Source organism: Dicentrarchus labrax, unplaced genomic scaffold (assembly GCF_905237075.1).
Source record: "Dicentrarchus labrax unplaced genomic scaffold, dlabrax2021, whole genome shotgun sequence".
Lineage (NCBI taxonomy): Eukaryota > Metazoa > Chordata > Actinopteri > Moronidae > Dicentrarchus > Dicentrarchus labrax.
The window spans coordinates 18,379,346-18,392,489 of NW_026136711.1; the positions used below are offsets into that span (position 1 = coordinate 18,379,346).

A 13,144-nucleotide genomic window follows, 5' to 3' on the forward strand; every position below is an offset into this window, starting at 1 on the left:
AGGTGAGTTACCATGTTCACCATCCTAGTTTAGCACTTAAGATGCTAACATTTGCTAATTCGCACTAAATGCGCGCAAAAGAGCAGCAATCATGGTAATTTCATGACAATTCAGATTTTTGTAATCTAAAACTTTATTTCTTCTTATAGTGAAATAATTTCTACCTATTACCCATAATTCAAATGCAACAATAAAATAATTTTCCAGAGCTGATACGGGTTCAGTTCAACTGGGCTAAAAGTAACAAATATACAGGTTTAAAATGAAGGACTGCAGGACTGCCAAATGTTTCATTCCTGTGTGTTAAATTAATGTGTCAGGATGAATTGTTTAATACATTTGTTGTGTGTATCTGTTTTCTGTCAGTGTGTCAGCCCTCTCACCCGGTCTCCAGGTTTGAGGATTTGCTCATTCTTGGTGCCCAGCTTGTTCAGGAGGGTGTATGCCAGCTTCACGCTGCGACTCCACAGCTTCCCTAACAGACAGAAGGTGGAGCAGGGAGGAGAGAGTTAGGAGGGTAGGTTATATGTCTTCCCACTGCCAAAAGCACTCATGTCACAGAGTACACACATCTTTTTATTATCTAGATGAACTCTTGAACTCTTAACATGAACCTTTCAGTTGTAACTCCCAGCAGTTGTATGTAACAGCTACTGATCTGACACGATAAATGTAATTTCCGGAGTCTCACCATAAGTCAGTGTATAGAGGGGTTTTCCTGTGATGTCAAGAGCAGTAAGGGCGGGGCTCTTCCCCTGAGTGGCCCCCCAACGGGCCAACGCTGCCTGCAGGGCGGGGGGCCAGTTACTGACCACTCCCAAAGGCTCCCCTTTCACCGGGATGATCTGACGGCCCTCTGGCTTTGGTGTGTTGGGGTCGGGCTGGGGCACTGTGTGAGAGAGAGGCAGCAGAACACTTATGGGTATATACCAGATTGATCAGATTCATTCTTTGCTATTTTAATTGCCTAAATATGTGAAGAATAAATTTTCAAAGAAAATAGACGTAGACTAGACTTTGCGTAAAGAACATCCTAACTTCACTCAAAGTGGCAACCTATTTTCTGTGATATGTGAGGTAAAATGACTGTTTTTGTCTATGTAGTCCTGTGGCATGCGTTATTACAGCCATATTCTGACTGTTTCTGGTTAAACAAAAGGTCCATCTTCAATCTGAGCTTGTCAGTGGAAAAAAGTTGGTGATTGTTGGAAAGACTGTGGAAAGACTAACAAAAACAGTTTTGGTAAGTTTTATTTTGTTTCTGTCCAGTCTCAAGTGTGTTTTATGATTATTTGCTAGGTAAAAGTAAAAAGTTTTGTCAATAGAGTCCGTAGCACCCATTGTTTTAGTCTGAGATGCTAATGCAAGTTAATTTTGTATATATATATATATATATAAAAGTAGAAATGTAAGGGACATTTGATGAAGTGTTTCATGAAGCTGCGTACCTTCCACGATCTCCTCTGAGTCGTCGGTGAAGAACTCACTGAGCGGGGGCCTCTTTGGTCTCTTCAGGGTGTTGAGCAGCTGTTGGATCTTTGTGGACACTCTGCTGCTCACAGGAACTCCTACACGCAGGATGAAGGTGGAGAAGGGAAAGTGGCAGGACAAACATACAGTCACACACTCACCATGGCTCATACACACGGTGACAAAACACTACATGTTTAAATTTCTTACCATCTCATAGTCTGCTGCTCTTCATCTCATTACACAAGATACTGTTTGTTTTTGTGAAGATTTAAGTTGATTGTAATATCTTTTTGGGAATGAAAAGCAGCATACATAGGTGGCAACAACACGAGGAAAACACGGTGAGAACTGGGGTAAAAGTTTTTTTTTGTTTGGGATCACACGTGAGGATTCATTCTGTGTGTGGATGTTGTTTTTGTTGCATTTATTTCTATAATCATTCATTACAAACAAGAGGGAGAGTAAGGGTACAACAGCAAACACAGAAGGCTAGGGACATTATACATTAAGGAGTGTCCTTACTCTGGATATTACCTCTTCCTATCAGCCAGTCAAATAAACATGTGACAGGGTAGAGAAAGATCAAGAAGAGAAGAAAGCAGTAAAGTCTGATTAATGAAATTTTATAATGACACTTATTTTGAAGAGAGAAGAGATTTGTGAGTGGAGTCAGAGGCTTCCGCAGAGACACACAAACAATTAAAAAATGCTATGTGGTTAAGTCGTTACCATCCGCGGTCTCCATCATGCTTGAGCGGCTCTGCCCGCGGCTCATCCCTCGGACCACGGCATTGGAGGGTAGATCCACCCGCGATCCTCTGGATGGAGGAGCCACAGCTGTCACATCTGGAGGGGGGCCGCTATTCTCTGAGGGGGCTGCAGGTGAAGGAAGGGAGGACAGTCTGAAACAAGCCATCTTAAAGTTTCAGCTTGCTTTCTTATTAAATTTAACCAGGCAGCGGATATTAACAAGTGTACAGAGACATAATAGAGCACATAGAAGGTATAACACTGTGCAAAGTTAAAATTGAGTCAAATGGTCAAATATATATCCATTTAAGTTTTAAAAATCAGCAGTAAAACGTTTAATTGTGACATTTTAAGTGTTAGGAGTTACGAGTAATGAATAATTGTATTTGAATTAAGAAACTATGATGTCCAAAATCAAGAATGAACCTTTTCTTCATGAGTTTTGAACACATTTAACAGTTTTGAATGATCACTACGTGTATAATACTGTGTTATCAATCATTCACTAACTGTTTATATGATAGCAACAAACGCTTGACAGGACAATTCTAATTATTATTGATGAAATAGAAACACTTTATCAATAAATTATTAACTAAAATCACACCACCAAGCCCCAGAACTGGCTGGTATCTCCTGTAATAATCAATCAGTTTTGGTCAAACCAAATAAACAGCAGTCACATCCATGAATATTTCACACCAGTCAAAAATCAGTGGAGTGTCTCACCAATGCGACTATGAGCCAGCATGTCCGCCACAGCTGCAGCGTGGGGATGTTCATGTGACTGTTGCTGAGACTGGTGCTGGTGCTGGTGCTGTGGTTGGTAGTGAGGCTGATACAGAGGTTGGTACTGCGGCTTGTACTGGGGCTGGGGTTGTGGCTGGGACTGAGGGTGAGGGTGAGGGTGAGGGTGAGGGTGAGGCTGAGGCTGAGGCTGGCTCTGAGGCTGAGGCTTGGCCTCTCCGTGGGACAGGGTTGAGGAGGCCGAGGAGGAGGTGGAGGAGCCCTGGACGGTGCGGTTGATCCAAGAGTCCGGGCTCTGCAGGTTGGGATTGACCATAGGCGGAGGAGCGACTACTGAGGACTGCCTGCGCACAGACGTCTCATCTTCAGAACCTGATGAGGAGTCTGAACAAGAGAGAACAAAGTGTGAATTATCCAGCTCTGTATCCTCCCTGGCTGACGGTCAATCTGTAGGACTTCTGTCCTTCTTCCTGTCCTACCTGGTGGTGTGCGGGTTTCAATGGGAGATTGCACATAAGTGGAGCGTCGCTTGGTAGGCATGGGTAGTGCCATCTTCTCTTCTTTATGTTTAGCCAGAGCAGCTTGTACTGCCTCAGTATGGATATCTGCATTGACAATGCAACAATGCAATTTGAGTTAGTGGCGGCTTGACATGATCATTACAGCTGTGGATCTGTTACTAAACAAGGACACAATAAAAGAAACAACAAAAACATTTCAAATGGACTCATCAAAAGGCCATTTGCGCTCAACACATTTCTTTAAGAGATTTTTGTGGGCACCTTCATTGGTTAGTGTGGTGTGATTCAGATTCAAATTGCTAAATGTTTTCCTTCTTCTGTCCTATTTTCCTTCTTAAAATGCTTCCTTTCCCTCATTGCTGCTTGAATAATGCTATTATTTAATTGTAATTGTTTAATTGTGTTGTGAGACCTCTAGATCAGTGGGTTCCAACCAAGTTGATCTGCGCTCAAAAGCCCCTGCTTCAAAAAAAACAGTAGAGGAAGGGCCTGGGAACTAAGTTTAGATCCTGGCTCCTCTAGTCGACAGGCAGATAAAGAATCCTGCACTGCAACAAAAGTTATGCGGTTCCTGGAAAAGGCCCTGCTGTCAAAAAAGGCAAAATAAGGAGCCTGGGATGGTAGGAATAAAAAGGAATGCAGTGATTTGAACTATTTGTACAATTATTTCAGTAGAAAGAAATCTGCCACATAATATGCAGCAGGATGAATCGGTTAACTGGACAGAAAAGCCGAAAAACATAATATATCAATACATCTGTTAAATTGTCACTCTGCTCTCAGTTTACACGCTAATTCAACCTATGACGACTTTGTTTTCAATGTATGGTTGCCACTGATTTATTTCTTTCTAGTAATTTTTGACAGCAGCATCTCAGTCAGCAAGGCTTTAAACATGTTAGAAAAATAAGAGTGAAGAAGTCAGGATAAAATCCTAAGAGGATGAGTGTGTTTTCCCACAGGAAACCACGACAGAAAGAGAGAGCAAATCAGCCCACACACTTGCCTACACACATGCGCACAGTAATAAATGCAGAGATACTTTCACTTGATGACACCCACAAGCACATTAAACACAACCACGTGAACAGCCACACATTCAGACTATGTAACAACACATGTGCAACAAAAGCCCACTCACTGACAAATCACATCTATTAACTCAGGGGACACAAATTCCATTCAAACATCAAAACATTTAAATAAATCATCAAGCACAGCTCATTGCACAGCAGCAGTGGGGACCATGATTACATAACTGGCATTCTGCTGAACAGATCGCTCGGGGCTAAATCATTTTCTCTCATAATGTGCCCATCGTCCACCCTCACACAGGGGCGTCAGGAGAGGCTGACTCCTTACACATGTCTAGGAGGGTCTGTCTGCGTGGCGACAAGCATGGTGGGGTGCGTGGAGGCTTGTGGTCTGTTTCACACCAGCTCCAATCAAAACTGAGAATGCACGTATGAGCAGCTAACGGCCTTAGTCTGGTATGATCTTTTATATGTTTACTATTATACATTTGAATCAGTCCAATCATTTACAGAGCAAACACGTGTAACTGTAGAGACAGTAGTCTCTCAGGAACCAATCAACATTGGATTTTATTGAACGCGGTACACAGACAGGTTGTTAAAGAGGAGTAATAACTGAAGGAAGCTCTAGGAGATGAGAATTAAGGTTGTTCTGCACTTTCTCTGCAGCCCATAAAATGATAAATGCTTTAATCTCTTCCGTTTTCCCATTGCTGCGTTTTATCATTTCTTCTTATTATTTGTTTATGCTGGCTGTCTCTCCTAAAACTCTGGATTTCCATTTTTACACATTTTTCAGATCGTTTGCGTTTATGATCAAATACTTGCAAAAAGAGTGTGTTTAGTGCTAATGAGCAAATGTTAGCTTGCTAAAACACTTAACCATATATTCAGCCTGTGTGCTCAAGTACAGCCTCACAGAGCGCGTACTATGGCTGTAGAGCCCTGTAGTGTGTTGTTGCCTGTTGGTTTACACAAGGTGGAGACCTCTGACTGCTTGGCGGCAGCTGTGTCTCAGGAGGTAAAGCAAGCTGTCCGCTAATCAGAAGGTTGGTTGTTCGATCCCCGGGGTCCTCCAGCTGCATGTCGATGTGACCTCGAGCAACATACTCAACACCCAATTGCTCCCCATGCTGTGTCATCAGTATGTGTGAATGATTAGCTTCTTTCTGATCAACAATTTATAACTGCCGCCCCTTGATGAATGTGACATTGTAGCGTAAAGCACTTTGAGTGGTCAGAAGACTAGAAAGGGGATATTTAAGTGCAGTCCGTTTCTGCAATTTAATTTCATTCTGCCAAGTCCGAAATACTCCAGTTTTTTAGGTACGTGTAGCTAAAACCAATGCTGTCTAATACACTACCCCTGCAATAAATCTTCCCTCCGTGAATGTTCTAATGTTCAGCTTTTATTGAAACTGAGGTGATTCAACTTTCTGATCATTTTGAAGGCTGTAGTGGGTTGTGCTGTTGAACTGTATGGTGTTATACAGAGAGGGGTTTCTATTATTTTATCCACCCCACTTATATCAATGAGTGGAGGCAAAATAATGGAAACATCTCTCTCACTAGCTGATAAACTGGCAACTGGCAACGTTTTGGAAAAAATGACACAGTAAAATCCATCAGCATTGATCGAAAAATGAAAATTACAGGTGTGCAACACTACACAACCGGAAGCTATAGGAGGGCTATAGACTACATGAATTCAGTATATTTTATTTAATACACAAATTAATGATTACTCATGTATGATAACTCAATTTACTGCTCACTACAGAGTAAACTATAAGTTATTGAGTAGTGAAATAGGAAGTAAAAGAGGGATATCACATACTTGTCTTCCTGCTCCCTTTAAAAGCTGCCTAATCTAAATCAGTGCACTGTTACTGTACTTGAACTGTAGTACACTGCAGAGAAAAATGGATGGCACACTCATCACATGGCAAAAGGCTCCTCATCCCTCTTGTCCTTGCTCTAAGTTCTTATCCTCCTGGCCGTCTCTTTCAACTCATCAGTCCTACAAAACTTTACTTCTGCACTGTTAAAACCCAAGACAATGCAGCACCACTTTCCACCAAGTCCTTTTCATTTTCAATCATTCCACTTCTATTTCTAGATATATTGCACCAATCTCAATTGTTGCCTTTATGTTTTCCAGCTCTAATCCTCTCTTGGTTGAATCCTCCTCCCCAAATCACATAAAAAATAAAAGATATTCTGTTACTGATCAGATTTTCTATTGCAACAAAGCATTTCAAACAACCCCCTCTGCCACCAGACTCCAGCCTAACAGACAGACTTAGTGAACCTTGTATTTAGCATGCTGGTGTGTGAGGGTGTTTCATATGAGAGGCAAGAATTGTTGAAAAAGGCGAGCAGGAAGAGAGAGTTAAGAAAAAAAGACAGCAGGGTGTGGGTCGATCTGGAGGGAGGATGCTTTTACAGTCTGAACCACAGCTAACAGACAAATCCTCCTCACATGCTCTGTGCTCTTTCACCTCTACTCTACTGCTCTGTTTTCCTTTATCCTCGCCAGCGTCAGGTTTTCCCCTTCCAGATCAGTATTCCCCTCTTCTCCTCTCAACCTCCTCGCACATAGCCAGGCAGTGACATCACTCTGCTTTCACAGAGTGGGGGTCCTCTGTGAGGGGCTCCCCATCTGCAAGGGCTGCACTGTCTCTCTCAGCCCCTCACACACACACACACACACACACACACACAAGCTCTTCTTTAATTGGTCCCTTGGAAACAGCCCAGTGTCTGAGCTAAAAAAACAGTCTGGCTCAACAAGTGAAGCTAATGTCATTTAGGCAAATTTGAGCACTGCAAAGTTATCAGAGGAAACCATATCTGTCCTCACTGATTGGTGCATCAGAGGTGTTTTACATCTGGGGAAAAAAAGGTGAAGCTGAGTGTAGTTTCTCTTTTTTCTTTTAATGTTGGAGTCCTGACCTGATCTGTAGCGGTCATCCCTGGTCCCTCCACTGCGATGTGTTCTGCGGGAGTGACGTTCTCTGTAACGGGACGAGCCGGAGGGGGGAGGGGCATGGTTGGAGGAGGAACTGGAAGCGGGAGGCTGCACGTCAGGCTGACGGGGCGGCTCCACTGTCAAGTACATAAACAACAAACATTTTAAAAAACACATGAGAACTGGCTTCTATCTGGCCTCTAAGATAGTATGATCTCTGCTGCCTTAATGGTAATTCCATGTAGCATCAGAGGCCATGTCTGTCAACAGCATCCGTACTTAACTTCTGCCTCTTTTAAGACAGTGTATGTAAAAACTTCCTTTCTACAATTTTCTGTTTTCTGTGAACAATAACATATTTAACTTATACACGATATATGTTATATGGTGTAGGGAACTGGACAATTCTTTGATTTTAATTAGTATTAGTATGACTATGATTATTATAGTTTTCTATAAAGTTTATTTTCTTTTTCTTTAGCATATTCATCTCACCAAGGAGTAATTTAATTAACATATCGCAATGTTATATTCGATTATTGTCGGTGCTTGTTCCCTGAATTTGTTCTTTTTGAGAATTACAATAAAGATGAAGAGATAATTCAAATTAGTCTGTTACTACATATATAGATACATAGATATATAAATATTATATATGCACAATATAAAATATTATATACACACGTATATCCCAGTCCCAATAAACAACAGGAGGAGGCAGCAGTGAGCATTATCAGGTGTCATTTATAGAAACAGCTATTTACAGAACATTTACTGCTATCTTCATCAAGTTTACATTTCTTACAATTAAACTGTAATGCAGTTCTGTTTTTAACAGTTTATAAACACAACATTTACAGTGTCAGATCCAGGTTGAAATAACCTGTCATAAGAAGACATGAATGTGAAAATAAAATGAGAGATAGGGGGTACACAGGTATGCTTGTGTTGAGAGGCGATGGTACCTGGAGTATGGATGAAGTAGGGAGCCAGGAGTTTGGTCCTTTTCTTCTCATAGCCCTTCTGTGTAATGTCACCTGTAAATGAGCACAGAGAAAAGAGTGACTTCACTTACAGGCTGGGCAAAGCCAAGGCCACTTAGAGTTGATAGTATTCGAATAAACAGCAGTAACTTTCAACATTTTAGGGGAAGCCTTTTTATATTCTGCATAACATGCTAGCCATTTAAATGCTTGAGTATAAAAAAGACCCATTCAAAAAATAAACTGAATTAGGACTGAACACTGATCTACGTTCCCTCATGTGTCTGAATGTGATCTATTACCACCTGTTCAAACACGAGAATGGTGATACAGAGGGGAGAGAAACAGGTAGAACAACAAAACTTTGTAAAAGAGAAGATGGAAACACAGATGGATGCACACAGCGTGGCAGTATTCTCCAGAGATGGCTGAGGGCGTCAAAGATGTGGCTTCATTCCAGCCTCAAGTACGGCACGAAGGGAAAAACAAAACAGGACTAAATTTAGAAACATACGGAAGCGTGGGCAAGGGATGGGATGATTCACAGAGAGAAAACCGAGAGGCATTAAAGTTATGGGTAAGAAAAAGTGGGAGACGCATGGAGATAAAACAGGAGCCCAGAGGAGGAAGTGACGATGAAGATGAGGAGAGAGACAGATGACAGAGGTGAGTGAGTGCTTCCAGAGGACAGAAGTGGAGGAATCTCGAGTCATGAGAGGCAGAGAAGCAAAATGTCCCTCCTATCCCTCCTGCTGACAGCCCATCTGCATCTTCCTCCAGCCCACCAGACACAACACAGGCTGACTGAGCTCTCTGCTGGCCCTGAAGCGATGCAGTGACTCTGCCAAACTCCTCTGTGGGCAAAGCTGTCAGATTTTCAGACACGTACAAAAAATCCATCTGGAGAGCCTGCACTCACTTTTCTAGTAACTGTGTTGAGCAGCGATGATTCATTCTGTATGGCCGCCAGTGGCTGCCCTGGCCACTCTCAAACCTCATCTTAATCATGAAGACTGTTTCGCTGTTTTTTTTTTTTTTTTTTTAAATCACAAAATTATTACAGTATGTATAAGAATAAGGGAGTTAAGACAGAAAACTAAACAAGCCTGTGACTGTTCTGCAGTTGTATCATCTCCAGGAGCCACGAGAGTTAATCCCTGATTAAAAATTAGGCTGCTGAGACGCACAGAGACGAAGGTTTGAAGCTGTCTGCCACTGATGTTGTCTCTTCCCAGTTACACCACAGAGGACAATAGAGATTAGATGAGGATTTCTGGACACAAGTGAACAACTGCCAGGCACACAACAGACCTTGCTTGGCGATTCGGTTGAATTCCCTTAACTTCGTTACTATTTTTGCAGTTTGGGCTGATATCTGGGAACAAGGCAACATCACTACAACAAAGTCTGATAAGACAAGACACTTGAGCGCTCAATCTCGACTTTCAAACCAACATTGATGAGGAGTGCTCAGAAAAATGAACATTTGAACATAATATTGCACGACAAATGGACGAAATCCATCTACAGAGGAGGACGTGATATGATTGACAGCTACAGAACAGCTACTAATGGGCCTTGTGGTGAGACTGTCTCTTGCTGTTTCCAAGGAAAAAAACTAAACTTCAATCACAAAAATAGTTTAGCCAAATGATCTAAACCACTTTATTTGGAGATAAAATCTAAACTGAACACGCAGAATACACCGATCAGCAATAACATTATGAGCACTGAATAACGCTGATTATCTGGTTATCATGGCACCTGTCAGTGGATGGGATATATTAGGCAGCAAGTGAACATTTGATGACTTGGTCAGAGCACCTCTACAAACTGCAGCTCTTGTGGGATGTTCCTGGTCTGCAGTGGTCAGTATCTATCAAAAGTGCTCCAAGGAAGGAAAAGAGGTGAACCGGAGACAGCGTCAAGGCTATTGATGCACATGGGGAGTGAAGGCTGGTCCATGTGGTCCGATCCAACAGAAAAATCTGGCTAACCTTGGAATTTGTTTAAAACCCTGTCTTACCACTCGTGTCTCTTACCCTGTTGTGTTCCCACATCTGACCAAATAACTTGAATACAATTTTATTGTTGCTAAAATAGAAATGATGGGTAATACTACAAAAATAAGACCCATCTGTAATAAGCCACAAGGATATTCAGTAATTCACCAGATGGCAAACATACTGTACGCCATAAAAATAGACAGACTGGTGTCTAATGCAATGAACTGAACTGTGCTATTCAATAAAAAATTATAATTTAATAGAATGTGCCTGGGATCATCACTTGAACGAGAAATTGTAAAAAGACGACCTGATATGATTACATCAAAGACAATACACAAATCAAACTTTACATTTAAACGCTGTTTGATCATCTAAGCTGACGTAACATCTTTACATCCACCACAGTTCTTCAGTACCAACAAATTGCCCATCTACTCAGTTAAAGCACCATACCGCTGACACACTACAGACGAGCGGACAGAAATGAGAGTGCTCATGTTTGGAGGATATTGCCTGAGAGCCCACTCCAACACAATATCTATTCGGGGACTGGTGCTCTTTTTTCCAGAAGAAAAAAATGGAAGAAAAGCAAACACTTCCATAAGTAATGCATGAACGGTACAGTTGGCCTGGCTCAGTCACATGATTTATTTTTAGCTCATGTGAACAGGCAGTTTCTCTGCAGAAAAGGGGAGAGAGAGAGAGAGAGAGAGAGAGAGAGAGAGAGAGAGAGAGAGAGAGAGAGAGAAATAAAGAGAGGCGGATGGAGTCGGCCATGGGGGAGGGTCTGGGGTGGCATTAAATGAAAAAAGTAATCACTCTTCCATCTGGATGATCTGAAATTCATCTGTTTTTTTTTTTTTTTAAATGGTTGTATCATCAGAGTGAGGCTCCAGCAGTGGGAGCTGAAGAGTTAAAAAAAAAAAAAAAAGGGCTGCATTCAATCAGTAAACTACATGAGGACAGAGCTACATAGTACCAGACAGGAAATGAAAATGTGGCAAAACTGGCAAACTGGTACATGAGAAAAATGAGAAAAAGCCATTATAATATCTGTTTATTGTTTATTATTCAGGACACTTTGAGCAGCTGGAGCTGCATCTTATGTATGAAACAAACAATAAACAAATAAAACTGATTTTCCTGTGACTTAGTTCCAACATACGACGGGAATCTGTTACCGTCTGCTCACAGTTTACACGCAAATAAACAGTGAAAGAGATGTGGTTAAGAGGTGAAGCACCGCTCCGCTGAGGTGATGAGGGCCTCTCTCGTTAACCCACTTTCCCACAGTGACCCAGTCATGTCCGGCGGAAGTCACAATCAAACCATTTCAGCGACGAGCTAACAGTAAGGCATTGCACGAAGTTCCTCTTTCATCTCAGTTTGACAGCTGCATGGGTGAAGAAGACTTGTGCGTTCACCTCGGAGCGTGTGTGTTTTATTTTTCCACAATCTGGAGAGAGAAACATCAAAGCTGTGCCTTCTCTCAGTACCCGGAGCACTCTCACACTGGCTAGCCTCGGATTATTTGAATTGCAGCGAGACTGCTCTCGACTTCTACCCCACAGGCACTCCGTCTGAATAGTAATTAGCTACCGACCTCTATTCTCTTTCCCTGCTCTTTCCTCTCCCTCAGTTGCTTTCTCAGGAAAACAGTTTGAAAACACGTCCACACCTGCTCACCAAAAATGATCCAAAAATTCAAATATTACAGCGACTTCCAGCTGTCATCTCACAGAAAAAAAAAGACGCTGATAGTGGCTCCAAGTCAGATCTTCTAAATTTAATAAACCAAATCGGTTCAAATATTTGATTATGTGACTGCTGCAACAGGCATTATACATTATAAAGCTCCAGAATAAAGAATGACATATGGTCCCCTTCTGTTTGGTACTTTGCCATCTCTGCATTTGCTGATATGAGTTCAAGTGTGTTATTTTCATGGGGAGGGTTGTTGTTTATTTCCCAAACCAACCTTCCCAAAGAGCCGTCACATTTTTATCTGTAGAACAAACACCCTACTGAAACCTCCCAGCTGCCTCCTCTTTACCAGCAGGCCGAGCCTCCAACTCAGCCAAAAGATCACCCACTCACTGCGTCCACACACTCACGCACACCAGCCTGACCACAGCTACAGGACAGTTGCACTTGGACGACATAATGCTGCATAAGTTAGGCAGAAAAAGTAAAGTGAAGTCAAAGTGAAAAGTGGTTTGACGACTAAACGCAGGATCATATATAATCATCTCTACATATGTGGTGTGAGAAGTGTCTGTCTCTGCATGTTTATACTTGCTGTCTGTCAGAAATCTCAGAGGAGGAGCCCACAGTGCAGAGTGCATGTCAATACAGGACTGCAAGCGTGTCAACAGGAACGTGCACTTCAATGTGTGACTGACCTTTCGGGTGACGGCGCTACTTAGACCACATTCAAAACTTAATACATACTTATTAAAGCCCTTGGCATCCACATTATACTCTTATTTCTCTTTAAGTAGCTTTGGGGTAAGAAAAAATATATTATTTCACTGACTTCTGACAAGATTACACATATTCGGGGGCAGATTGTTTCAGCTTGTCATTTAAGCTATAATGTTTAACTTGAATTAAACATTCAAACTCATCTCACACATTTTTATGGTTACATGAGTTG

The 13,144-nt window shown here is 41.9% G+C and overlaps 1 protein-coding gene across 4 annotated transcripts in view; it reads right to left on the minus strand.

Annotated features, from left to right (window-relative positions):
• dip2bb (disco-interacting protein 2 homolog Bb) overlaps nucleotides 1-13,144 on the minus strand; it is a 40,172-nt gene that overhangs the window by 16,425 nt on the left and 10,603 nt on the right. For 2 of the 4 annotated variants that reach the window (XM_051413915.1, XM_051413913.1), the window contains exons 2-10: nucleotides 8,462-8,533; nucleotides 7,481-7,633; nucleotides 3,450-3,575; nucleotides 2,953-3,354; nucleotides 2,203-2,349; nucleotides 1,996-2,013; nucleotides 1,449-1,568; nucleotides 692-889; nucleotides 384-475 (exon numbers count right to left, since the gene is read on the minus strand). In XM_051413915.1, coding sequence (XP_051269875.1) covers nucleotides 384-475; nucleotides 692-889; nucleotides 1,449-1,568; nucleotides 1,996-2,013; nucleotides 2,203-2,349; nucleotides 2,953-3,354; nucleotides 3,450-3,575; nucleotides 7,481-7,633; nucleotides 8,462-8,533 — 1,328 coding nt within the window. The remainder of the gene's footprint in view (nucleotides 1-383; nucleotides 476-691; nucleotides 890-1,448; nucleotides 1,569-1,995; nucleotides 2,014-2,202; nucleotides 2,350-2,952; nucleotides 3,355-3,449; nucleotides 3,576-7,480; nucleotides 7,634-8,461; nucleotides 8,534-13,144) is intronic. The other 2 variants (XM_051413916.1, XM_051413914.1) reach the window with 1 other exon arrangement.